The sequence below is a fragment of the Neolamprologus multifasciatus genome, chromosome 23, assembly GCF_963576455.1.
Source record: "Neolamprologus multifasciatus chromosome 23, fNeoMul1.2, whole genome shotgun sequence".
Taxonomy (NCBI): Eukaryota; Metazoa; Chordata; class Actinopteri; order Cichliformes; family Cichlidae; genus Neolamprologus; species Neolamprologus multifasciatus.
In genome coordinates this window covers 978,929-1,006,188 of record NC_140460.1, presented here as the reverse complement: position 1 = coordinate 1,006,188, position 27,260 = coordinate 978,929, and the positions used below count along the sequence as shown (strand labels likewise).

The 27,260-nt window shown below is 47.1% G+C and overlaps 1 protein-coding gene and 1 long non-coding RNA gene across 2 annotated transcripts in view; both read left to right on the top strand.

The window, feature by feature from the left end:
* The window catches only part of insrb (insulin receptor b), an 80,363-nt gene that overhangs the window by 1,366 nt on the left and 51,737 nt on the right, over window positions 1-27,260 (top strand). Inside the window, exon 2 of the mRNA XM_085152899.1 lies at window positions 18,653-19,201. Within this exon, the coding sequence (XP_085009025.1) occupies window positions 18,653-19,201 (549 nt within the window). The remainder of the gene's footprint in view (window positions 1-18,652; window positions 19,202-27,260) is intronic.
* Window positions 7-11,552, top strand: LOC146490612 (uncharacterized). The gene is made up of 2 exons (XR_014872599.1): window positions 7-2,274; window positions 2,993-11,552. It is a non-coding gene; the product is annotated as an uncharacterized LOC146490612 (long non-coding RNA).

Here is a 27,260-nt window from a genome sequence, read left to right as displayed (position 1 = left end):
GTGAGTATTATTTCATTTTTAATGATTTCTTATAACTTAACGTGAGTGTGAAGTGTGTGTTCGCGGGAAATGACCCTGTCCTAAGCGCAGATGTTTGCATTATAAGATGAACAATAGTGTGTTTTTCTTGAACCTTGCAGTCACTGCTGGGGGGGGCATATTCTTCTTTTTATCAATCAGCGTGATAATGTGAGTCACGGGACTGTTGCTTTCATTTTGGCGCATGCTCAGATTCTCCTCCAGGTCTAATTAAGGGGCTCGTAATTTCAGGCTGATAACTTGGCGCACAAATATTAATTATCGGCTAATAAACCCCGCCCCTCTCGTGCCGGCTCTTAAAGGTACATATTTTAGCGGCCCGCGCTAAATGCGCCACCCGAGGGTCAGATTAGTGGCTGTAACTGGACGAGGGTGGTCCGCGGCAGCGAGGCTAAACTGGGGGCGGCAGGATTGGCCCCGCGAGCCTTGCTAGGCCTCTCACGCGCACACGCAGCCTGAATGTAAACAAATTAGCCGCTGAGAGTCTGCATCGGTGGCGGGACAGCCTCCATCTGCCTTCCTCCCCAGAGTGCGCCTCGGTTTTAGTTCTTTTTATCAATGAATTAGCGCGGAGGGTGATTACAGCTGTACAGATGTGCATTGGCACAGATTAATCACGATCCAGCTGTGCGCTGTTTTGTTTTCAGCTGGTGCTTTAACACAGGGACACAGTGCACCATACTCGAGCCCACATTTTATGGGCCGAATGGAGTTAATGAGCACTGTTGCCCACTCTGGTATTTCTTATTTGTGTAATTTCTTATTTTTTTAAGGGTGATCTCATATAATAGGTCACTTGTGTCTTATATCGCAAATGAAATGAATGAATGAGTCGTTGTGAAACAAACAGAAAGTCTGCAGCGCCTCTGAGATCAATTATTGAACATTTTGTGTGTTTGTCAGCGGTTTAACCTTTGGCCCACATTAATCCTTGTGAGATTTGTGTTCAGTGGTTTTTGGACGATGTGTTGCCCAAGCCTGAGTGTTTTGTTAGTCCAAGTGAGCAGGTCGACCATGTAAATGTGTGTGAACCTGTTGTTTTTCTTTTTGTCAGCAATGGTGGGACTCTCCAAGCTTCAGGTTGTGTAGCTTAAAATGGCTCCCGGCGGCCAGGTTCAAAGGAAATGATGTGGCTACTTTACACAGGTCATGTATGCAGACAGAACAGAGGCCCCTGAAAGGGGGTCTTATGAGGCCGGGCTGCTGGTACCCCCTCCTTCCTGGTCTTTTTTTATTTTTTCCCCTCTCTCGCTCTCTCTCTCTCAGGGAATGGGGTACATGTCATTGGCTGTGAGGACTCTGGGAAGTGACCATATTTGGCACTTTTGAGATGTTTACGCCAAAAAAAGGGGGTGGGGTCGGGGCAACAACCAAAATACTTTGAATATTTCATTCTGGATCCACACGCTGCCTGATACCTCCATCTCAGACACAAGAATGAGAAGAAGCTGCCCTGATAAATAACCCACGCCGTAGCTGACGGCACCTCAGAAAACATGTAACAAATCAGCTTTTATAGGCTGTTGTTTGATTGTGATTGGCCCCTTTGTCACAGTTAATCAGGAGAGGTTGTTCAGTTGTTGCCGCTGAGCTGTCTCCTGGTCTGACTTGTGAAAAACAAGTTGTGCAACTGCCCACTCCTGGCTCCCGTCAGGCACGGCTGTGCTGCTTGCAAGCATGCATGAATATACATACGTGCACGTCTGTATTTCTTTAACCAGCGTGGACGCACAGATTGGCTCTTCCCCTCTTGCTGTCTCGATCAAATCTCCAGAGTGGTGTCGTTTATTCAGGAGGAGCAGTTGAAGAGTCGCTCTGACAGCTCAGCTAATGGAGAACCGTGTGCTGTTGTAAAAATCGGGAAGGCTCGGCCTCCATTTGTCTGCGAGTTTGTCTGTAGCCTCTTTTGGACACTCAGGCGCTCTTCAGTGAAGTGCACATTGGCATTTTCCGACAATGCTGTGCACGTTGTGGAATGTCTTTGAAGTGGCCCACCATGTAGGTGTGTGTGTGTGTGTGTGTTTCACTAGAGTATGTGCCCCAGCCACCCTTTGCTGTCTGCAGGATCTCATTTTTCAGCTACTGACCAGCCTACTTCCGGGCAATTTATGTCTTCTATTTATATTTATTTGTGTGCGTTGATGGGAACTGTGTATTAGGCTTCATCCACATGTTTATGGGTGTTTCTTTTCATTTGTAAATGGGTAGTTTGTTCTGACAAAAGCCTGAGTTGGCGTGTTTTCACGCTCGGAGGTCGTTTCCTCTGGTCCGCATCAGTTAATAGGGGTGGGGGAAAAAATGGATACTGTGTAGCATGGTGATATTTTGTTTGCTAATAATGTATGGATACAGGGACAGCAGAAATCGATACTTTGTTACAAAAAGGTTTTTGTGCTCTGACTTTAGAGCATGTTGATCCTTTTTCTGAGCAAGAATCCTGACATTCCTTCACTGTCCAAATGTGTTTAATAAACATGACAGTTTACTTATTTTAATTTAAGACATGTTTTATTTTAATTAAGTTTAAAACTTTTTTATTTAATGTAAAATTATATTTTGTTTTAATTGACTTTCAAATTCTTCAGTTGCTGAAGGGGCTGCATAGTTTTCATAAACTGCATAGTTCAGAATAGCTATAATTGTACCAGATGGTTGATTCAGTTAAGTTGGACTAGACTGTAATACAAACCGTTCAGTTTGTCAACAATCAAACTGAAATGAGAGAAAGACTGAGTGTGAGACTTTGATATTAGAGAAAATGAATATTGATAAAGTTTACCTTTATGTACAGAATCTGAATATCACTAAATATTTTTAAAAATTGCAATAATATCGTATCGTGGGATGTATGGTGATTCCCACCTCTATCAGTTAATAAGTGAAACTTGTGGCTTTGTTCCTGACGCAGAAAAATCCAAGTGAACCAAAACGCATCACTACGTCACCACACGAGAACGTTCAGTTTGCGTGTCTGAGGCGGGAGCAACATGGATGATTTACCTTCCTTTCACGGCTGGTTGCAAACCTGTGCACACCTTTGTGATTTAAAAGTACCTTCATCCTTATGAAATGTTATTTCTCCTCAAACCTGCAGCGTAAACCTGCTTGTCGGTTCGGATTGAGGTCGGGTCACGTTGGTAAACAGCGGCTGCTGAGACCACGCCCTCCAAAGGGTCTCAGTGTGGTTGTGTGGTCGGCACCCGGGTGCGATTACCGCTTTCACATCTTTATAAGAAGAGTTTGATTTTAAGGGACTAAACACCGCAGGTGTGTGGACGTCCTCGGACTTCTGGATAAGAAAGAAGAGGAAATCTTCCCGTCTGAGGTGGTCAGACAGAAACACAGAGATAGCTGTACGTACAGGCTAATTTAGCATTAGCATTCACCTGCACTTCACCACAGCCTGTGCTCCTGTTTCATTGGCCACACACTGAATCTTTAAGGCTTTCATATCGCGGCCCGACGTTGATTGTTGCTGCCGTTCATTTCGCACGCTTCCTCGTTCACAGAGGCCGTGGACAATCGGGGTCATGAACTGAGCCTCCACCGGCGGCGTACTGGGTCCTGAGTGTTGGCCAGGAAGGCGATATGTACCGCTACAGGAAATTAACTGTTGGGGTGCCTTTGCTAAGTGCTTCCTCCTTTGCTCTTATCTTTCCAAGTATCCCTTTCAACTTCTCCTAACTTGCCACTGTGTGCATGTTCCCGGCAGTTTTTATCAACAGCGGAACAAGTGGGGGATGGAAAACACGAGACGACTCTTCTGACTCCCACAAATTCACAGCTTGATGAGCCACCAAGTAAATGCATTTCTGCAGCACATCATTACTGTGCTAACATGTTAGATTTACTTTTCAAATGTAATAAACATAAAGCCTGATTGGCACTACATACCTGCAGGTAGGTGGTCAGAGGTGGAGCGCCCACTCTGAGTTGCTACCTCGATTAGAGAAGTTTAGGAGAATTTTAGGGTGTTGGGAAGAGCTGAGCGTAAAAGCAAGGCCGTCGCTTTACACGTCGAGCTACGTTCCCACTGTCACCTGTGGTCACGAGGGTGGGTGGTAACTGAAGGAGGAGCTTGCTGATATGAACAGTGGGAATGAGTTTCCTCTGACAGGTGTCTCTCCCAGAGAGAGGCCTGTAAAATCTGTGTGAATAGTTCATGCGTAAAAAGACTCACATCTGCACATCTGAATAAACAGATCTGACCAATCAGATCACTGGATTTGGCAACAAGTGCACTCGTACCTCAAAATGTGCACCTGTGTTTAATATACAATGATGTGGAAATGGTCTCCAACCACCAGGATACTGATGTGAAGCTTTAATCCAGGTGAAAGCGCTATATAAATGCAATCCATTATTATTAAATGTAATTACTTGGAATTCTTCTTCTTTTAAAATCACGGTGAATGAAAATCGTGCAGTTTTACTGGTTTTGTGACTTTCCAATACTGTGCCAATACCAGCACTACTGGTATCTGATACGATACCAGTGTTGATATCGATTCAGTCGATGAGTTTCAGTCTCATCCCCGAAGCAGAGCAGCAGATTTTATTGGATGTTAAACACTGACAATAACATAACGGCTGCTGTGGTGTGTTTAACAACATTTAGTGTCCACACACGGGTTGCTTTTAAAGACGCTGAAACAGAACAAAGCATGAAAGTATTTGGTAAATGAGTCTTAGGCGGACTTTCTGAATGATTTTACGCTCGCTGTGACTTCAGGGACGATAGCTCACCACACTGATTTCCTGGGAATTTGCTCAGAAGTGCCAGATGTCAGAAAAATCATCCCTAATCTTAATCGTAGCCAATCGTAACATGCTAGCAGGCAAATGTTGCCGCTGCTGTCACCTTGCAAAATAAGCAAACAGTCAAAACACATTGATCCCGACATAAACCTTTCATTATGCTATTAGACATGACCACGCTGTAACATCTAACGGCCGTGATCAGGTGACGTGTTTCCAGCCCATCGCAGGCTGCCAGCTCCGTGATAGGTTGTTGTTTTTAAACACAAAGCCTGGCCGATGCCCCGACTCCCATTCCTAGATAGAGGAGTGTGACCGTTTATGTAAACCCCTGCTCACTGCACAGAAATGTGGTCTAGCTGAGAGGGGAGGGATGGGGTCACACCCACACACACACGAGCACGCAGAGCGCCGTTACGCCATGCTGCAACAATCTGATAGATAGTCCTTGTTGCTGTTTGGATCGGCCCTATTTTAACCGTCGGGGACTTCACAGTCCCGTAACGCAGGGATCAACAAAGGGATGTTTTGCAGATGAGACAATAAACCGAATAAGGCCATGCAACTGGTTTCTCATTCTTTGGCTTTCAGAAAAAGCGTAGCAGCTTAATTGATCCCAGTTACACATTTGTACGTCTGCAACACTGTTTGGGCCGGTTTATAAAGTAACGTCTGTGTCAGAGACGACGTGAAGCCCAGCAGGAGACGAGAAGTTTGTCAAAAATCTGCAGTTTGTGACACGAGTCTGGATTTACTGTCACGTTCCCGCTTTAGGCCATTGGAGCGATATGGACAGAACATGGAGGCCTGTCATGTGACTGAAAAGTGTCTGTTTGGCGCCCAGTGAGGCTGCTGGCAGTTAATGTAACTGCAAGCACACAGTGGTGCTGTCAGATCAGTTACTGAGCCGAGGGACCGAATGATAAACGAATCAAACGGCGCACAGCTGACGAGCGTCAGCGTTAGCAGCTGATGTTTTTACAGATTTCAGGCGACGAATCACAGCTGCATAGACTGTATATAAAAGATGGACAAAGCTTCTGAGTCATATATTATTACAATTAAATATTTCCCTGCAGTGTGTGTGTGGGCCACATTTATTAATTCTGTCTGGGTTAAAGTGACACAGATGAACTGTATAAACATCACGTGAAACAATCGAAGATGCAGCTTTTCACGTTTCCTCCACAACAGCTGCTGCTCCCTCTATCCTTCCTCTCCTCCTTTAAACTCCTCCTTCCTTCCCTTCGTTTCACGTTCAGGGGTGAGCGGGTTCGCCGCCCTGGGCTCGTTTGTTTTCCCTCACACTGCAGACGCACACAGCCTGCAGACCTTTCTTCCACGCATGCACACACCTGCTCCGCGCTGTGGGAAAGCCTCCTCTTTCAGGCCTCTTAAAGGTGTGAACAGCATCCATTGGACGCCTCTCTTTTTATTTGCTTTCTCTTATTAACCCCGCCTGCTCCAGCTGGGTCTAAGCGATGCTTAACGTGTTCACCTGCACGCGCCGCATCACGTGGCCCTCACAGATGATGTTTGCTGCGTGTGTCTGTACATGTTTGAGTGTCCTTTTTATGAGAGCTCACGCACACGTTTAGTGTTCGGTGACTCCGTGTGCCGGGTTGGGGTCTCTGTTTTTGTCCTGATCAAGTAGCATGAGATGCGTTGCTATGGTGACAGCACTAGCTGTGCTGGCAGTTAGACCCAGCCTCTTCCTGTCTAAAGACACGTCTAGCCCCACTGCACTGAACCCAGTTATACGTTTTAATGTGTGATTGTGGAGACTGATGATTAAAGGTGCCAGCCGTGGCTTCCCCCCTCGTCTAACCGAAGCTAGAGAACAACCTGATCATTTGTGATTGTTTTATATTTAAAAGCACTTGAAGTGTGAGCATCTTGTCTCCTTCCACAATCAGCGCTGTACCGATCGGGCCCTAACTCGCCCACGGTCTGTCAATAACAGCACCTTAAATTCTGTCTCAGGCTTGCTGCAGTAAAAGAAGTGATGCAATTGATTAATAATCCTGTGATAAATGCAGACTGTGATTCACTCTTCAGCTTTGCATGATCACAAACACCCACAGGAGTCCTGCTTAAAGACTGAGGTTCCTCAGCTGCAGCAGATCTTCTGTGATGACGTTCTGCAGCGGCCACGGACGGTTTAATGTCAGACACTACTGTCACGGATCGGCCGTTAAGCTGTTGTGGATAAATGCAACAAAACAAAACGATACGGCCGAGACAAAAACTTTGGCGTTTTGTAAATATGATAATAAATGAGAATTTAAGTTTATTAGCAGCATCCTTAATGCTCTCTGGTCGCTATGGTAACAGGTAAATAGTTCTTTCAAAATAAGACGCACAACGACAACACGGGAAAAGACCCAGAGAAACAGAGTTAACGATAAAAACCCTGAAAACTGTAAATTTAACACCGAAGGCTCAATTCTCGCCGCCCGGCACCAAACGACTCACGGACCGGCCCGCGGCCCGCGGGTTGAGCACCGCTGCTGTAGTGCGCAGCCACTTCTCTGCAGCAGCGTTACAACAGCTGGAAACGGAGGTGGAGACTACCACCTGCACCACCTCCAGCAGACGAGGGTCACAGATGGACCTTTTGGACCAAAGTGAGCGAGTTTGTGCTTTTATTGTGGAAATCAGAAGAACGTGCTGGGTTTATAACACAATGCAGGGCAACAGCTGTTTGATCTGATGGTCTGGATGAATTGATTACACCCCCTCCTCTCTTCACTCCACCTCTGCACCACTTCATGAAGCCAAAGTCAGAATCTGGCCTTGCTTCACAAAACTACAGCTGAACCGTTTCTGTGTTTTAGGAGTGTCGATAATTTCACTGGGTAACAGGTGACCTTCAGGCCGTCACACGTGCAGTAACGGAGCTCCTAACACCAGGATACGTTTTTGTTAAATCTGGAGAACATTTACAGCTAATCAGTTGAGCCTCCTCAGATTTGTTCTGGATCAAACGACCAACCGTGGGGAGCGTATAGATGCATGACTCACAGCTGCTGAGCTGCAGACATGAGTGAGTCATGATCTCGACCTGTAGAAACCGATATTGTCAGAGGATTTAAGGGAAACTGACGAGAGCTATTAGAAAACAGCTGTAGGCTCAGCCCTGCTGATGCTGGGCTGCAGAAAAGAAAACGAGATCGTTAATTGAAAGTGCAGACGGGCTGCAGGTTAGCTGAACTGAATGTGCAAAAACAAGCATGACCAACACCTGAAGCGCTTAATGTGGTTATCCTGGCTCACTTTTATTTAAACCATAGTGTGAAAATGCCTTGTTGATGTCAGAGATGACCTGATACTTTAGCATCTCTGAACTCACGGCACCGTTCAGCCTTGAAGCAGGTGGGCTACAGCAGCAGAAGACCACAGCAGGTAGAACAGGAGCTTGTTTGATTCATATAAGCTCACTGATCTGCTGCAGTCGGCTGGTAGGGTCTGAATTTGGCATAACGAGAAGGAAGCGTCCATCCTGCCTTGCAGCCACGATTCGGGCTGATGGTTGTTATGTGTTGGAGCGGGCTTTCATTTATGCCCACAGTGTGGCAACCTCCAAGGACTGGTATCTAATAATCCTCGGATGCTTGCTCGTCTAAAGCGGTCACCTTCCTCAGCTCTCGTTGCTTCCTCGTGTTAAACACGCCCCTGCTAGTGTGTCAGCGTGGAGGCGAGTCCACGGGCCCCAGATTTACAACTCTGCTCCGATTGGCTTATTCAGCATGAAGGAACAGACTTTTATGTCCAAGTCTCGCGCTTAAGCTTTAACATTGATTCGTTGGGCCTGCAGAGCAAACCCGGCGGCGTCTCCGTTATCGAAACCGTCACAGCACGACTGCACAAACAGACCGTGCACGGGCGTTATTTCCTGTAGAGACGAGGTCCAGTCAGACCGAGAGGAACGAAAGGAATTCAGATTGTCGGTGTGAATAAATTAAAGCTGGTCAGCACAGAGGGCCACACAGGCTCCTCCCCGTCAACAGCACGGAGTAACAGGAGTGGCCGAGCGGAGCTGAGGCTGCAGACGGGCCAGAGGCCGACGCCAAGACGCTGTGAAAGGGGACGTAGGAGATGGAGCGCCTGCGACCAGTTTATGAGGCCTCATCAAGCGTTCCTAATTCCGTTACAGTCAAAGGAGGCCATATTGAATCATGCCTCGCTGTTAAATGACAGCGTAATGAGTGGAAGTCGTTTTACAATCCCGCCGTGGCCACAGCGCTCCACGCCAGGGGCCCGTCTGTCAGAGGCAAGGTAACAGCCAGGGATTTGTTGGCTGGCTGAACATTAACATGATGTCATATTAAATCCCACAAATATATATCTAGCATGCTCGTAGATATTCCGTATGGAAAACCAAACAGGACGAGGGATATTTCTGATGAAAAGTTTATGGATCACACCGCTGCTCAGTGTGTACCGAGATGACCGTGACGTTTAAAGGTGGAAGGCTGGTTTCTGCAGATCGGCGGCGTGTTTGTGCTTCGGTAAACGGGAGGAAGCACCAAGACGGCGGGCACAGGCCCGAGCAACGGAAAAGGGGGAGGGAGGGAGAGAAGTGAAGGAGGGAGGCAAAGATGTGTGTCTGCATATTTGTGCAAACGTCCGTGTGCTTCAAGGTTTTCCTGCAGCAGCCAGTGAGAGCTGGTGGTCCTACGGTGCAGACAAACGGACCATTAGATGGCCGCTCTGCTCGCCGTCCCTCCGGCCTCTGCTTTCTACCGCTTTCCGTCCGTGTTTCTCGACCCTTCGAACATCAGATCTGATGTCTTGGTAGTCGTTGTGCTCTCCTTCCTCTGTCTGCTTCTTTCTTTTCGTCCTTCCGTTCCCACGTCCTTCGTTTTAACTTGACTCGTCCCTCCTCATAGTTACACACACACACACACACACACACACACACACACACACACACACACACACACACACACACACGTTACACGAGCAGCTGGAGTTTCATTTCAGTGCAGTTCGAGTCGAATCATTTCTTCCCCTCTCTGTGTCTGTGTTGGTTTTCCCCTCCTGCTCTTTGCTTGGAACAAATGCCGGATTCAGCTGGAGCTCGGAGTTGGCAGACGAGCAGCAATCCAGTCAAATCGATAGGATTTGCCATGCCTGGGATGAGCTTACTCATCCGTTCACCACACGGGGAATACCTCAGCTAAAACCCCTAAACTGTCAGAGCCGGACATTAGAAGCTCAGCGTGTAGCAGAGCCATTAGCACGCTGAGCTACGGCGCGGGCAGCTGTGTAATCACAGCTATTGCATTGTCTTTCTTTTTTGTTTCCTAATGCTGAGGCATAAACAGTGTTTAATGAAGGAGTTTAGTGTTGGAAATGTCTCATCACAACCATTTTTTCAGCGTCTGAGGCAGCAGACGGGTCGAAGAAGAAAGAGAGAGAGAGGGAGCAGATTTGGCAGGGCCACCAGGCAGGCGTAGCTCCTCCAGCCTCATGTGTAGCTCTGGTTTGTGGGTCGAAGCGTTGGTGGGGCTGGTGGGGCCGAGCCCTGCAGCTGCTGCCGCTGTGGCTGCAAGTCAAACAGGGTAACTGAGCCCCGGCTGCCTCCCTCTCAGGCCGAGGCTCACCGCACGAAGACGCTGAGCTCGCTAACGTAGGAAGATGAAAAGGATCATCAGATGTTTCTTGCATTACTCACTCTGTGTGTGTGTGTGTGTGTGTGTGTGTCTGTGTGTGTCTGTGTCTTCAGCAGAGGCCGGCCTGCAGTTGATTACCTGCGTACGCTCCAAAATGCTTTGACTATGTCAGGATTGCCCACAATGCTCTTTATATGTTGCAGTGTCACCTGGTGTGGTCGGATTTCAACTGACTGCAGATCCTCGTGGTCGTGACTGTTAGCACGCGCTCGCAGGTGCAGTTTGCTTTTTAGTTTTGGAAAGAGGAAGGAAAACGCTGCGCACACGGGCAGAAACGTTTGACTTTGTTTCTTTGACACAGCAGCAACAGGACGGATTCACTCTCACGTGTGGCTGATTTCACGCGGCGCAAAACTCGCCGTCACTCAGTGCCTCGCTTCTTTGTCTCCCTCTGTCTGCGCCTCTTCGCCCGCTTTTTTCCTTCTCTCCTCGTTGCCAGAGCTGGAAGGTAAAAGGGAAGGAGGCGAGCCAGAGTCACCAGTGCGATCTGATTCGGGCCTCTGCTGTTGGCAGACCATCTGACAGCGCAGGGCAGCGCATGTTGCTCTTTTCTGCCACAGCCTGGCGCCGCGCCACAGCTGTAACGCGACCCGGCGTTGTGTATAAATAGGCCGACTCCTTTCTGCCATGTTCCTCAATGGGAAGCTGAGGCAATAGAGGAACAGGTGCTCCAACCCACACACTGCCGCCCTCCCCCCTCCCTCCACCTTTCTCTGATCTCCTCGGCTGTCTTGAGCGCAGGACGCTCTCCGTGCACGTGTTAGCTCCGCTTCCTCGTTTCCTTCCCACTTTTTCTTAATAGAAAATAGATTTGAATATTTTTCTGTGTGTTTCTGTTATTGGCTCTGAGCCTATTTCCACTATTGAAATGCCCCCCTCCCTCGCTGGCTCACGTACTGTTATTCTGGTCCTCGGTTCTCTTTGTTTTGGAGGTACATGTTGGTACACGCTAATCAAAATGCCTTTCATGCAATTTCTCGGCATCGTTTTTCGCTGTGAAGCCACAGCTTGGCAGTGGGCGCGCGGGGAGCTGGCTTTACTTCTCAGGACTTTCCACAGTTGTATTAACAAACAAACGCATTTTTCCACTGGCAGTCCACTTGGCACCGCGACCGCACCTTCCCTCCCCTGAGGTTTGTTCAGCAACTGAGCTGCTGACATATCTATAATCAGCAGATCACCTCATCAGGGGCAGCATGTGCCTAAGCTGACAGCGAGAGGAAACTTCTCACAGTCCAGAGTTAGCTGCCACCTGGTTTCATGCTAGAGCGGTCTGGTTTCACTTTAAGTGCAGGCTGCCCTCCGTCACTCTGGACTCAGCGTCCACGGGCGATAGAGGGCAGCCTGCACGCCACCGTGATACGCTTTCATCGCCGTTAGCTGCTGCATATTACATTTTCTGCAGGGGGCACAATTCTAAAAATAAGAGAAGAATCTGCCTGAAATCGTAGCTACGCTATAATGCAGGTCGCAGCTGTGAGAGCGGGTACACGACCTCGGCTGCACCAGACGTACCCGAGCACGCCGAGCTCACGCCGAGCTGGACAGAGGATGTTGGGCTCGTTCTGCTTCACGTCTGAGGTGAAGAGGCAGTAACGAAACAGAGCAGCGTGCATGTCCCAATTTAGAAGTGGCCTGATCTTTCTCGGGCCTCAGTTTGGCTGATTTAGGGTGACAGTTAATCACAGAGCGCACTTTTTCACACTTATTAAAACAGTTTGTGCTGATTTAAAGCTGTCAGAGGTTACTGTGATCCAGCACAGGTCATATGTTGTCCTTCATAACTTATATATTGAGTTATACATTTGGTGTTTAGCTAAAGAAAAATCAGGTTTTTTTGCATTGAGGCAGGATTGTGGTGTTTGATGTTGATCCAGCATTGACCAGTCATGTTGCTGTGATGTCATAGGTCTGCGATGTAGGTAAAAACTGTGTTTTCTATGTTAATTTATAGAATATAATAAATGGTTTGTTGTTAGCCAAACTTGGCTCACTCATCACAGCATTAGCTATTAGCTATTAGCTAGGCTCATGCTAACTGAATAGTCACACGTCATTGGTTGGTTGCGACGTTAATCCTGGACACTAACACCAACATGGGAATATCAGAACCTCTGAAGCTGTTCCTAGATAATCCTCTGCTTCTTCCCGATGCTCCCAAACTATCATTAAAGCAACAGAAACCAGCGACTAAACTGCAACAGTTGATTCACTTTGATAAGCCTCATAACTGTTCAAGCAACAAGAAGACAAACTTTCTGATTCATCCTTTAATCTCCTTTTAAAGGCTGTAACGCACCAACTTCACTTAAAATCCAAGCTTCTCTCTGCTCTTTCTGTTTGTTTGACCCCCCCCCCCCCCCCTTCTTAAAAATATACCTCCCTCCTCCTCTTCATTCCTGCTGCCAAATTAAGTGTCAAACAGACAAGGCAGGTGGGTGGATGGCCCACATGTCTCCTATAGAGGTCTGCAGTGTGGTACAGAACATTTCAGCCAGCGCTCTGTTATCCCCCCCCCCCCCCCCCCCTGTTCATTAGCGGCTGATTGGGTTGTTATTGTAATTATGAGATGCTGTACGTGTATTGAGGGCACCAGGCTGTTCCCTGGTGGGTGGTCCTCTGTGTCGGTGTGGGCTGTAGAGGGATCTCGGTCATTGTCCCACCTGCATTCGTTTTATTGGGTTTTATTTGTTGTGTTCTTTAACACACCAGAAGCGTCCAAATGTTAAATGAAAATGTGGATTTATTGAACCTGTTGAATCCTTTTATTTATACTTTAAATAGAATAAAATATTTTAAAACCTTTGTGATGTTTTTATGTGTTGTAGATGAACTTGGGTAGGGCTCTCGTGTGCGCATGTGTGCGTGTGTGTTAGGGCTGCGTCGACTATCAAAATCGTCGACGACTGATTTAATAGTCGACGCGTCGTTTGAAGCTTTGTAAGATCCCAAAAGACGCAGGAATAAGTAGTAGGATTTAAGAGTGTAATAACGGACTGAAACAGAAGATGGCAGCACTGCATGTACAAGGATGCCAGCTGCCGTTAAACCCCGAAGAAGAAGAAGCTGTGTCCCAGAATTCATAGCGCAGCCCAGCTCAGTTTCCAACAATGGCGGCAGCTAGTTAGTTTTAATATTACTCTTATTATTCTTTCTGGGTCACAAAATAAACGTTTAACATATTTTCAGGCGAGAATGTAGCTGTGTAAACCTCAAATATCTGCTCAGTTTATCAAGACACCACATATTTTCAAAAGCGCTCCGACGTTTTCGGAGACGTCTGTTAGCCACTAGCTCGATAGCTAGCCGGGGGCTAGGCTAACTAGAGCCGTGAGAACACCGGACTCCCGCAAATCATCTTCAAACCCACCGCAGTCTTTCGCTACTCAGGTTAAACATGATATATAAGTCACTTAGATAACTTAAAAATGTTATTGTTTGTCTTTTTTCAGTATTTTATTTGTTCCTGAGTAAATCGGTTTGGCTGAGATTAAAGTTATAGTTTTTACACCGCTGAATAAACATCAAGCAGACAGCTGATTATCAGAAGTGTGAGATGCTCAAGAATATACTCCGGTGTCCTGTTATATTTTAGATAGTAAGGAGTTTATTAAACTTCACCGAAACAATCTGCAAATTTCATTAAAATTTAATAAACTATCATCTTGTCTTTATTTTTAGTTAGCACATACTTTAAACACTTAAAGCTGTAAGCTAATGATAGTTATATAAGAGCAGATGCTGCTGGTGCAATAAGCTGTACGTTTTATGTCCAATGGATGATGATCTGATTAGTCGACTAATCGCCAAAATAATCGGTGACTAGTCGACTATCAAAATAATCGTTTGTGGCTGCCCTAGTGTGTGTGCGTGTGTGCGCATAGCGGCTCTTCATTCATGCATGTGATCACCAACCGTCCTGTAGGTCCCTTACGTCACTCTGCGTTCCTGTCTGGGCTCAGGTTACACTTTCACCCCCCCCACCCCCTGCTTCCCCCCCTTCACCCCTTGTTTTTTTTCCATGGACCCCCTTTCCTTCTAGCCACGCCCCCTCCTCTCCCTGTTGGCTCACTCCTGGATCTTCTTGCTACCAAACCTGGGAGGAGAAGACTCTACAGACACAGGGGCTCTAACAACCAGCCCCCCCCCCCCCCCCCCCCCCCCCCAAGCATTCACTCCTGTCAGTTGAAAGCAAGACTCCATTTTGCAATAGAGGCCCTGTGCACGTCCATGTGCTGCTTGCCCTCATGGCCCTCTAACATTTCTTTGTGTCAGTGAAGCTTCTCTAACAGGAAGCTTGTCAGCATGCCGGGCGACCAGAAAGGCCTCACTGCCTCTCACGTATTTCTTACCTGCGCTGTTTATAAAGAGAGCCCTCCATGTGTAAAGGGTCAGGCTCGAGTCCTCTCGGTGTGATTGAAGATAACTGTGGGCAGGGGTGAGTTGCACCCTGGCCCCTGTGCAGTTGCGTAACAGTTTATGTTGTTGTGTTTCACAATAGGTATCCGGTTAGTGCTGCAGGCTGACAGCGAGCGGGTGACCTGTGGGTCTGTTCGATGTGTCCGCGAGATAAGGCGGGAGGGGCAGAGAGAGGTGTAAGGTTGCTGTTATCACTGCGACTTACAGCAACCGCCGCACGGCCGAGGAAGTTGCCTGTTTTGGTGTTTTGCAATGCAGGTTGCGCCGAGGCGTGGTCAAGCCACACCGGTTCGCTGATTGAGTCACTGTTGTTGTTTCAAACTCGAGTGTTATCTGATGAGATGCTTAACAGTTAAAATGGATTTATTGACTACTTTTATGAGTTGTTTTTGGCTGCCGGCTCGCCGCAGGGGGAAGTACAAAGTTGAGCTGGTGGAGGCTGCGTCCACACAAATGTGGATACATGTAGCTGCACAGTTTGTTGTTCTCTGAGCTTGTTGTGCGTCTTCTCACTGGAAGCAATCTCAGCACCGAGCTAAAGACAGCGAAGGATGTGATTTATAGGTGATGCACAAAATGTGCATACTGGCCAGTGGATACGTGGAGATGAATTATTTAATGTTACAGATTCTATTTTGCTTTTACTTGTTTCTTTTAAAGCTCGACACGTGTTCTTTCTCCTGCTGCACTGACGTTCGTCTTACTCGAGTCTCGCCTGGAAGAAAGCATCTTTTTCTGCACTCTGTGTTTCTCTGAAGGAGTTACTGCAAACAAGCGTAACGCCACTGCAGATATGGCATCAGATATTTTTACTGTTCAGTCTTTGTTGTCGGAGGAAGGGAAGTCAAAGTTTAACTCGACCTGCCCTTCTCAGCAGCGTGACTCTGTAGTAAATGTGGTTCAGTATTTACTGGTTTTACTGGCTCTGTGTTATAAGCAGCCACTTTGTTGATGTGTGATTCTGGTCGTAGGTTGAACCTGAATTGTTGACATGTTTTTCATGCTAACCATTAACCAAATGGTGAGTTAATGGTTAGCTCACACCTGGGGAAATGGCGTGCTCAGGTGAGGAGTCAGTTTCCAATCAATGCACTGCAATAAATCTTCCCTATTTTGGGATTCAGGGTTCAGTGTTATTGACGTCTTATTATTGGCGTTGTGATGAGGGTTCACGCATTTAGATGCACGGAGCTCTGAGGCTGATGAGCGACTGAGAGCAGCGCGGTGCGCACACGCGCGAGGCTGGCTGTGAGGCTCACGTTCTCCTAAAGGAAACGTCTACATTAACTGAAACATTAGCAGAGTGAATAATTAGCATGAATTAGTACGAGCTTCCTTTACTCTGAGTATGGGAAGAGTTTTTTTCTTTTTTCTGTCACTAAAGTGTTTAAAGGATTTTTTATCGTCTGTCAGGCGGCTGCCTTTGAATCAGTCGGTGCTGTTTATGTCCACGACCATCTGTTTTTAGGCCGTGACGCTGCTGTCATGGCTGATACAGTCCATGCATAGTTAAATCGAGGGAGCAAATTAGGATTTTATGTCTCACAACTACTGAGTTTAATGGGCGTGCTCGTGAAATGTAAATGGGCGTGGCAACAGGGCAGACTCTGCCGTCATCCTCTGTCACCGTGTGACCCAGTAAATCACATCTCTTCCTCTTTACACAGCAAGTCTGTTCATGTGAACGAAACACCTGCTCTGGTGGAGAAACATCCACGCTCTGCTTATTCCTGGCATTTGTGCTGCAGGCAGTTCAAAGAAACAGGACGTTTAAGGAGAACGGGCTGTGTTTGAGGCTGGGGTGTAGATGTGATGCAAAGCTTTCTGTCCAGTAAATGTGTGCGAGCTGGTTTCTGTCCTGTGACAGCTGTTGGTTTGCAAATGGCAGTGTTGTTGTTTTTGTGGCCGCTTTGCCGACCTGGAGACCTGCTTTGTCACGTCAACAACAGAAATACTGTTTTCATCGTTACACCTGTCCTGCATAATCAGAACGACGAAGTGTTTCTTCCTCCTGTAATTTGCCTTTAATGTGTTATTATGTGGAGCGAGAAACTCTGCACATCTCGCCCAAAGTTACTGCTGATGAATTCTCCTCTGATGCGCGCGCAGATGTGTGCGCATGCATTTGTCTAAACGTAAGCTTGTGTCTGCACCAGCTGAAGAGTGGATCATTTCTGTTAACCTCCTCGTGGCTGCTGTAGGGCTGCTGGATTATGGCAAAAATGATCATCACGATTATTTTCACTGAGATCTCGATTATTTGACGATATTTATTTAACAATAATAATGTGTTGAATAATGACTTTAAAAAATAATATAAAATAGTGCAAATACTGATAACAGTGCAAATGTTTGCAATATAAGAAATAAATGACAAATGTAAACATCTATGTTTAGTGAACTTTGCAGTGTTGCTCTGTGGTGCAGCTACGACACTGTAGCAAAGTTTACACACTGTGTCTACTTGATCCACGTCTGACTCTGAACCCATAATGTTTCCACACCACTCAAGTTTTTTACCTCTTTTCAACCAACAGCGTCACTCTCCTCTCCAAATAACTTCTGCTGAGCTTTCCGAGCTTCCCTCGGCTCCTCTTAATCAGCGGTCCCCAACCCCCGGGCCCCGGACCGGTACCGGTCCGTGAGTCGTTTGGTACCGGGCCGCGAGAGTTGAGGCTCAGGTGTGAAATGTATAGTTTTCAGGGTTTTTATCGGTTTTCAGCGTTATTTTGTTATCGTTTTTATCGTTTACTCGGTTTTCCTGGGTCTTTTCATGTGTGTTATGAATAAATCATCTTTTTTTTGGTACCGGTACTAGTTTTATTTTGTTGTATTTATCTGCGACACCTTAAAGGCCGGTCCATGAAAATATTGTCGGGCATAAACCGGTCCGTGGCGCAAAAAAGGTTGGAGACCGCTGCTCTTAATTGTTGTGACACGTGTTGGAAATGCAGAGAGGTGCGCTCGATTCGCCACACGGAGCAGCGCGAGAGTAAAGCACGAGGGAGGGGCTAATAATCGGCTCAGTAATGTTTAATGATCGTTGAAAGCCCAGATCGTAATCGAGGTTAAAATTCGATTAATTGAGCAGCTCTAGGCTGCTGCGCTCGATCAAACGCTGCTGTACAATAATACTGCTATAGCCAATGAGACTGTGTGTGTGTGTGTGTGTGTGTGTGTGTGTCAGAGACAGAAAGGCAGTTGCAGAGAGTCTGATTTTCGGACTCGAGTGGTCGCTTCGTGAATGTCTTTCTTCACCTTGATGCAAATCTGGTTTTGTGGCTGAAACTGGGAGAAAGACGTTTGTACTGATGTTCACATCCAGTTGTTGTGATGCAGCTGCAAACTGAGGACACGTTTGTCTGTTCAGCCTGCCACAGTCGGCTAATTGATGTGAATTAAAGCCAAAGCAACATCTCTCTGAAGGATGCAAATGTCCTGTGGACGGGTTTTCATCGTCGCCGTGATGACAGGGATGAATATAACAGGCAAATATTGTGCTGCGTTCACCTGTGCAGCGCCCTCGCTTCAGTCACAAACAGCATTTCCAGTATAAAGTCACAAATGACCCGCTGCGTGCTGCCGTGTGTGAGAAACGACATCCATGGAAAACTTTCAGTCATCTGTGAAAACTGATTGTTCTGTATCAAAAGTACATTTGAACATTTCTTATTAAAAGAACATTAATAAAGGAGTAATAAGCTTCTGTTAAGTGAAACTTGCTTGTTTCTTATGCGCTTCCCTCTCTGTCCTTTCAGTCTGCTCGAGCAAGGACATCCGGAACAACGTGACCAACCTCCAGTCGTTGGAGAACTGCACCATCATCGAGGGCCACCTGAAGATCCTGCTCATGTTTAAGACCCGGACGGAGGACTTCCGCGGCCTGAGCTACCCGAAGCTGCGCGTGGTGACGGACTACGTGCTGCTGTTCAGAGTCTACGGCCTCGAGACGCTCAGCGATCTGTTCCCCAACCTGACGGTGATCCGCGGCAACAACCTCTTCTTCAACTACGCTTTCGTGCTTTACGAGATGCTGCAGATGAAGGAGATGGGCCTGTACAGCCTCATGAACATCACCCGGGGCGCCGTGAGGATCGAGAAGAACCCGGACCTGTGTTACCTCGCCACTCTGGACTGGTCCAAGATCCTGGACTCGGTGGAGGACAACTTCATCGTGGCCAATAAGAACGAGAGAGAGTGTGGAGACGTGTGTCCAGGCATAGCCCAAGGTCAGACCATCTGCCCTCAGAGCACCATCAACGGACACTTCAGGGGACGATGCTGGTCACAGAGTCACTGCCAGAGAAGTAAGTGTTTGTGATCGGTCGTTAAACGTGCACACGTGATGATTCCTGCCAGGGGTTGTGGCCACGCCCTCTGATTAGCATTCGATGTGTGCAAGTGATTAATTACAGGATTGGGATCTGCTTCGTGTGCGGAGACACTCGAGTGAGATGCTGAGTCAGAAACAGGAAACTAAAGCCGGCGTTATGGGATGAGATGCCCTTTTAGAGCTGAGGTGAACGTTTGTTACAAAATAGTTTCAATGTTTAGTAAAAAAGTAACAAAACCAAAAGAACATGTGTGGGTTTGCTCCGGCTGCAGCCGCTCGCTCTCTCCTACCATAAACACAGATCGTCCTCTATTGTAAGACTCGCTGAGAGGATGCTTATTATTTTTGAAGGCGATTATAGCCTGTGTTGTTTTTTATTTTTTTAAACATTTTTCTGTCTCGTGTCTGACAGACGGGCGAGCCTTCAAAGCGTGCCAACCTCGGCCGTGTTTATACTCCAGCATCGACTGCTGCAGCTGGCCTGTAGCCCCGCCTCCTCGATTGTCTGCCAGGTCTTACTGTCAGGAAAATAAGACAGGAAGTGCCTTTCTCCACGTCTCGGTCTTCCTCTCAAACATGATAGTTTGACTTGAGCTGAGTGCAGATCGTTCACCGACGGGACGTGGCTGCTATCAGTTTGATTTAAACTCACAGTGCAGCTTTTTACTGGGTTTCAGATGATGATGTTGGCCTGTGATAATCCCACAGCTGCCCTAACGGTGCTTTCCTGAATAAGCTGGAAGTCATAAATTCCGAGCTTCCAGTCAGAAATTTTGTGGAACGCCACTCTCAGCAGACCAGCGTCGTTCCAATCCAAGATGGTGGCGCTGAATCTAAACGAAATGAAAACTGTAAACTCTTTGACTCATCAAAGACGTCACGTGCACAGCAGCGAGTCGGTTTGATCCACGAATGTGTTTCTGAAGTGTTTTGTTGTTAGCGATGCCCGAATGGCTCCACCAAAAGGAATTCTGTTTCCTGGATTTTTTGTGACATCACTCCTGAACTCTGACATCAGAGTTTGCAGCTACATAAGTGCTGACACACAGGTTTTTAAACAGCCTACCTGCTGCTCAAAAAGACGAAGGGCTGTCTCTAAAGGAGGAGGTACTCAAAATGTTGACCTGAGGGTCCAGGATGAAATAAATAACGACTGTTTGTTTTAAAAAATGCACGGTGAGTCATGTGATCAGTCCAGTATTTACTGGACAGCTGATTAGGTTTACCCTGTATACTGTAAATAAGAGTCAAACAGCTGTGTCCATTAACCCTTTAAAGCCGGTCGGAGCAGCACGCTCTGTTTTGCGTAACTATTTTTAAATCCCGGTAGCTCTGCAACCACGTGAGCTAGCACAATAATGTTTTTTGCATATGAAACCGGAGGAGTTGTACTTCCATCTTATGCCATCAGCTTGTCCTCGGTCACAGTTTCCTTCCACATATAGTTTTGCAAAAACTGCATAAAAAGCACTTGCAGCAACAAAAACATAATATTCCAGAAACACGCTTTGCTGATCCGATCAGCTGTTTGTAACACTTCCTACGTCCATCAGCACGAACTATCGCATGTCCGCCATGACCTGCCCGAAACCGGAAGTGACGTCATTTTGCGGAAATGTAGTTTTTACCATCAGGGCCTCATGAGCCTATACTGGTGTTTTTAAAAGTTATCTTTGACTTCATGACTTTCTGTGTGGTTTCTGGGATGCTTAGGACTCATATTGCACTGCTGGAAATAGTTTATTTTGATGCATATGCTGCTTTTTTGCAAATTTGCATTATTAATATAAGCTCTGGCAGACTTGGTTCTATGGTCGGTCTTAAAGGGTTAAAAACAGCACAAACAAAAGCCCACTGACACAGATGTGAGCACATCTGTTGCTTCAGGTCTGACGCTGCGCTCTGCCTAACGTGACACCAGTTTAGTGACAAGCTGGGTGTCAAAGCTGGAGCCGTTTCTAGAATATGATGCAGCGCTGCAGCAGCGTGTGTGTCACACACGGGTGATGCGTGAACGCTGATGTATGGCTGATATACTGCTCTGCTCTAAGAGAGCTACATCGCCACAGGCGTGTTTTCAGCCTGCAGGAGCTGCAAACACGTGCTCGTCTGTTTCCTTACATATTATAAGCCGACCTGCGTCTGCAGCCGTGATGATAACAGCAGCGCAGTGTCAGCAGGGCGTTTTGTATCCGTTGGATACTGATGCTGATGCAGCTGCAGATCCGCAGCGTGACGGAGAAACTAACGAGGGCTTCTGTGAATGAACGCTGGCAGTTTACGAACTTGGACGTGCGTGAGCGTAGACACGTGCACGGGTGCGGAGCAGAGGAACATTAGACGGGGCATTTAAGTTTATGTGTGAGTGGAAACTGTGGGGTTGTTTTTGTTGTGTTTTTATAGGGTTGCAGTGGCCTTAGGTAAGAGCCAGAGAGATCCTGCATTCCTCTGATCGTACACTGCTGTGTGTGTGTGTGTGTGTGTGTGTGTGTGTGTGTGGATGCGTATGGGAGAGTTTGCACCTCGAGACATGAACTTTGAGCCCCTAAATAACCTGTTTAAACTGCATGTATGACCTCTGAGGTTCGTAGTACTGTTTGTGTGTTTCTGCTGTGCGTGTTTAGTTTGTTTGTTTGTGCAGCTTCACATGTGCAGCTCTGCTACAGTCGTTTCTCAGTCGGTTGCTTTCTGACCAACGGTAGCATGAACAGTCTGTTTCCAGCTGATGCTCTGGAGTCCTGCAGCGATCGGCAGCTTTTCTGCACCTAGTTTCTACCTGCAGCTCCGTGCAGGACCCTGCGCTATAAACCAGACAGTCTGAGTAACTGTGTCTCTGCTGAGGGCTTTTAAGTAAAGACAAAAAAATCTCTGACAGTGCTCAAGTATGGGATTGGCAGGAAGACGGATGCAGCTCACAAACACACCTCTGGAAAGGAAACGGAAACGGTGTCGGAACAGACTTGTGCATCTGTGACGAGGTGTGTAGGTATGATGATAATCTGCACCCACATGTTTCACCCAAGATAAGTAAAGTGACGGCGTACACGGAGCTGCTTTGATTTGGAACTTTTTCATCTGAGATTTATTGAAACGTGCAAAACTGTGAAAATGCGACGTGACTGTCGAATACTGTTAGTGTAGATTTTTATTTTTAAACCTGCCGTTTTTGCTCTCGTGCTCCAGTTTCCTCAGATTTTTTGCAAGGACACTTAAATGCTAAGACGTGCCCTACCTTTGACTGATGGCTATTTCAGAATCGCTCACTGTTCTTCTGTAGTTTCATTTTTGTGACAATATAATTTAAAAAATCGGTTCTTTGCTAAGTTTTCTGTTATGCGTGGACATGACACCGTTTCACGCCTCGAGTCGGGCGCCTTTCTGTGGTTAAACCAGTGGTTCTTAACCTGGGTTCGATCGAACCCTAGGGGTTCGGTGAGTCGGTCTCAGGGGTTCGGCAGAGCCTCCGCCGTGACATGCACGGCTCATTTTGTGCACCAGTAAAAAACATATGAATGTCTTGAATTTGAAAAACATCATATTTTGTTTTTCACTAAAGAGGGGTTCAGTGAATGCGCATATGAAACTGGTGGGGTTCAACCTCCAACAAGGTTAAGAACCACTGGGTTAAACGATTCCGTGGAAAACAGTCCAGTAAAAGGACTGAAAATGGGTAGAAAAGCTGAAAATGTCCAAAGGACAATGTTGAGGCAGCTCCACGAGACCTGGAGAACTACTCCTCAAGACCACCTTTAAAAAAAGAAATGACATGAAAGGGGCGACTCAAGACTTTTGCACAGAACTGTGGAATAAATATCACTCGAAAGTGGTTTAAATTCACCCAGAAAAGTCAGACGAAAGCTGTTTGACTGAGAGGAGACGCAGATATTCACAGGTGTCTGAACTGAGTAAGGAAAAGGAGGCAAAGCGAGCGGAAACAAAGGAAACGGCGGCGAGCGAACAGGAGCAAACAGTCGATCTCCTGTTTAGATAAGCTCTATCTGCAGCCGAGGCCTGGCACGCTGTGTTCAACCACACCAGCCTCTGCTTGCACAACTCGCACACACAAAAACATCCACACAACCAGGAGGATGGAAAGCTTTTTGGGTCAAAGTTCACTCTGCCCACGCTTTGTTGTTTGCTGCCATTGTTTTCAGATGCACGCAGCTTCATCTCGTAGCGACGGATTACCCGTGCCCCTTCGAGGCCGCCGCAGGTAACGGTGTTTCTAAATGGATCCGACTGCGTCATCTGAAATGACCTCGTGGTCCTCCTGACCAGAGTCGAATTCAAGTTGGACATGGCCCAGCAGCGGCGCTTTCAACTCTGTGACACAGACGTCTGAAAAGCAGTGAGAGCAGCTGAAGCACGCAGGTGTTTTCACTGGTAAAACAGTGCAGAGGGGGTTTTAGCATGTCGCTGTGGGCATGTGTGTACGCTTTGTTCTTTGCAAAAGAGGAAAAAGCCAGTGTGAGGTTTCAGAGTTAACCAAGTTGGTGTCATTTTTCTGTTTGTGTGTGTTTATTGCCAGAGTGGTGTCCTGGCAACAGTGCACCAGGTATTTTTGTACTTAAAAGACTTCAGAAGTTACTTTGCATGGCCAAGAAACCCGATGCTGCAGGAATCTTTGCACATACAGATAAGAGTACGAACGTTTCCTCGTGTGTCACAATGTTTCTTTTTAAAAAACGAGCGTTATGTTGAGTTCATGTGTTTTACGTGCACTGAGCACACGAGTGTCTTAGCTGCAGCTCGTGGGCTTTGCTTCTCATGCTATCAAATGAAGCCGGAGCGTCGGTCGGGATAAGACATGGTCCAGATCGGGGGGGCAAAATAAACAGAGCAAAACAAACATGGCGGCGCATTTCAAGTGTGTCTCCCAGGTACACGCACAAACACACACTCGAAAGCCACAAACACACTTATGCCAAAGAGGTGAGCGGCCCAGTTACAGGCGGCTACAGGGAGACAGAAATGATGGTTAAGGATGGAGGGGCTCAACCGAGCGCCGCCGGCCTGCGCTCGCTCGCCTGCGCCCTGCTCGCCGCTCGCCTGCGCTCTGCTCGCCTGCACTCTCTGCCTGACTCTCCTCTCTGTCTCTCTCGATCCTTCTCAGCTGTTTTCAGTTGATTTAGTTCCTGCAGTTGTTTCTAATGAAAGGTAAACGAAGGCGTTTTCCTGCAGCTGCTGTTTGTAATCAGCTGTTAAAGTCAGAGACACGGAGACGACGTGGACACAAACACAAAGGAGTGTCTGTCTGTTAAAAGCTTTAAGGGAACAACGTGTGTGTTTTTATCTGTATTTCAATGGTTTGTGTTGACACACGTGTCAGTGGTGCATCATCAGGTCATGATGGAGCTGCTGCACAGCTGAAGTATCAGTTTATAACCTTCCCATGTGGATTCAATGCAAACTGTTACAACTCTTATGTGCGTTCAGATGCTTCGTTAAATCGGACGCCGAAGCGACAACCTTTGCACATTTACTGAGTCACTGCTCTCAACACACAAGCCTCCATCTGGAGGAGAAGGCGAGTTGTTTGTCTTATGTGCCTGCTGCGTTGCAGTCACCTGTCGAGCACACACACACACACACACACACACACACACACACACACCCTCTGTCAACAACAGTTGGGACGAGTGCACCACGAGGAGGGAAAAGAACAAATGTACGGAGTAAACACCCGACGGCCGTATTTGTGTCAAAGCTGTTTGAGAAATGCAACCAATAGTCAGTCAGCAGTTGGGCGACCTGAACTGTGACCCAGATGTTTTCCTCCTCCTGCTCTCCTCCTCTCCCTCACTGGAATTAGCTCGGCTGCCTGGAAGTGGTTAAATAAATAACTTGTACGCAGTAAGACGAAGCAGAACGTGGAGGATTTGTGCGCTTGTTTGTGTTTGTGTTTGCGTGATGCGCTGTTTTATGCATCCTGCCGAGCTCTAAACGGTTAATCTCAAACACCGAGAGTTTCTGAAGATTACAGCCAAATGTCCAGTTCTCTAGATGCTCTTTAGTTCTGAGTCCCGACTGTGACACAAAGATTAAATCAAAGATGGCGTTTTGTTCATCGCCAACGATAGGACGCAAATAATAATCAGTTCTCGATCAAAGCACGACTGAGGCCGTCCTGATAGTGAAACAAATCCGAGCGCTTCGCACGTGTTCTCGTTTGTTGCCATAGAAACGGGAACGCTTCTCTCCGACGCTCTGTTTGCGATGGTTAAAGCTTCCCCGTAGTGGCTTGCATTACATCAGTACACGCACTCACTCGCTGTAGTGATGGATTACCATTAATATCTTATAAGGGACAAAGAGTGCAAGAGGCAACACTAAGAGAGGAGGAAGAGGGGAGCGCAGGAACAGACAGGTGGGAGAGGTAGCAGAGCTCCTGCTTTCCTCCCCGGCAGCTTGTTAACAAATCCAAATTAACTTTGATAAGCTGGCATCAGTTCTGTGTGTGTGTGTGTGTGTGTGTGTGTGTGTGTGTGCACACTTCCCCCAGCCTCCATTTGTGCATTCATGAGTACAGAGTAGCGCTAGCTGAGCGCCCCGGGATATCAGGAAAACTCCTCCCTCTCCTCTCTCCGCTTGCTCATCAATGGACTGGCACTTGCACATCCTGCTACACACACACACACACACACACACACACACACACACACACACACACACACACATACACAAAAACTACATGGCTGCAGACTAAGCACACTGACGCTGCTCCCACGTCATGAGCCGGGCTGCTAGCAGAAATGGTAGTAGCTCATATAGTGAGGAGAGGGCGGGGCTTCTGAGTACGAGCATTCATGCTGCTTTCATGTTTTGTTTTTAAACTCACGTTTATCGTTTGTTAAATCAGTGCAGCTGGAGACTGAGAAGGACAACAGTGGTTTATCCGCGTGTGTCACTCGAATGTGTTTCCCTGTGTAGGAAAGCCTGCTGGCAAGCAAACAGTTGTTGCAGCCTGAGCGTCTGAAGGGACTTCCTCATTACTTCCTGCCTTTGTCCTGAAGTACTTCCTACTGCTGTACAGCTCCGGGGAAAAGCTGGAGAATTGAAGGAAGGGTTATGTACTTGTGAGGGTGGTGGATGGAAAGGGAAGATCAGTCAAATGATCATAGCCCTGCAGAGAATCGATCAGGTGACCGCTGCTTCTCGCTCTGACATCAGAAACACATTTGTTAGTGAGTATTCTCTATTCTACGGTGGTTCAGAGGGGTCAAAAGGCTGCAAAAGCATAGAAAACACAGCAGATGATGAATATATCACAAATACATAAGTAGGAAAAATCATCATTGAGACTTGTACCGATGAACCTTCAGCCTCTTCAGAGTGTTTGGGTCTTTAGGTTTCTGTCAGGTCCGTCACATTAATGTGCCCCCAGAAACACTTCTGTTGCGCTCTGTGAGATTTTCTTTCCCGTTGTGTTTTGTCTGCTTTTTGCAGCACTTTTCTCTGCTTGGAGTTTGACCTTTCAGGGCCACCATCCGTCCCCTCGCTCTGAGCTGTCACATCGCTGCTAAATGTTCTTTAAACCCCAAACAGGTTCGCAGAGCTGGTCCAGAAAATGAGGCCGCCCTCCTGACATCCTCGCACACACCATGTCTTCGTTCCAAATATCTAAAACTCAGGTTGGCCGTCATAAATAGAACCGTATAAATACTGGCAGCAGGAAAACTTGCCATGATCAACAGTAGCCCGCCGTCATAGAGTTGTCCCAACGTGCTGACAGGTGACAAATATAACCGCAGGACATTGTAACAATTAACATGGCGCTGACATGCTCAGTGAAGGCTGCTTTGACCTTTAACCTTAAATGTATTGGTACTAAATGATTGCTGAAGCCAACTTTGTTCTGTTTTCGTGCATTAGCGGTTTGCTTTTGATGCAACTTTGGAAAATTCTGATTGCAACGACCATGAGAGACTTTATTCATATTTATGTCTGAAGGACTTTTGTCCTTTTTTTACATTTTCCAGTCATGACGCAGCAGACACGTCAGGCTAACACGTCAGGCTAACACGTCAGGCTAA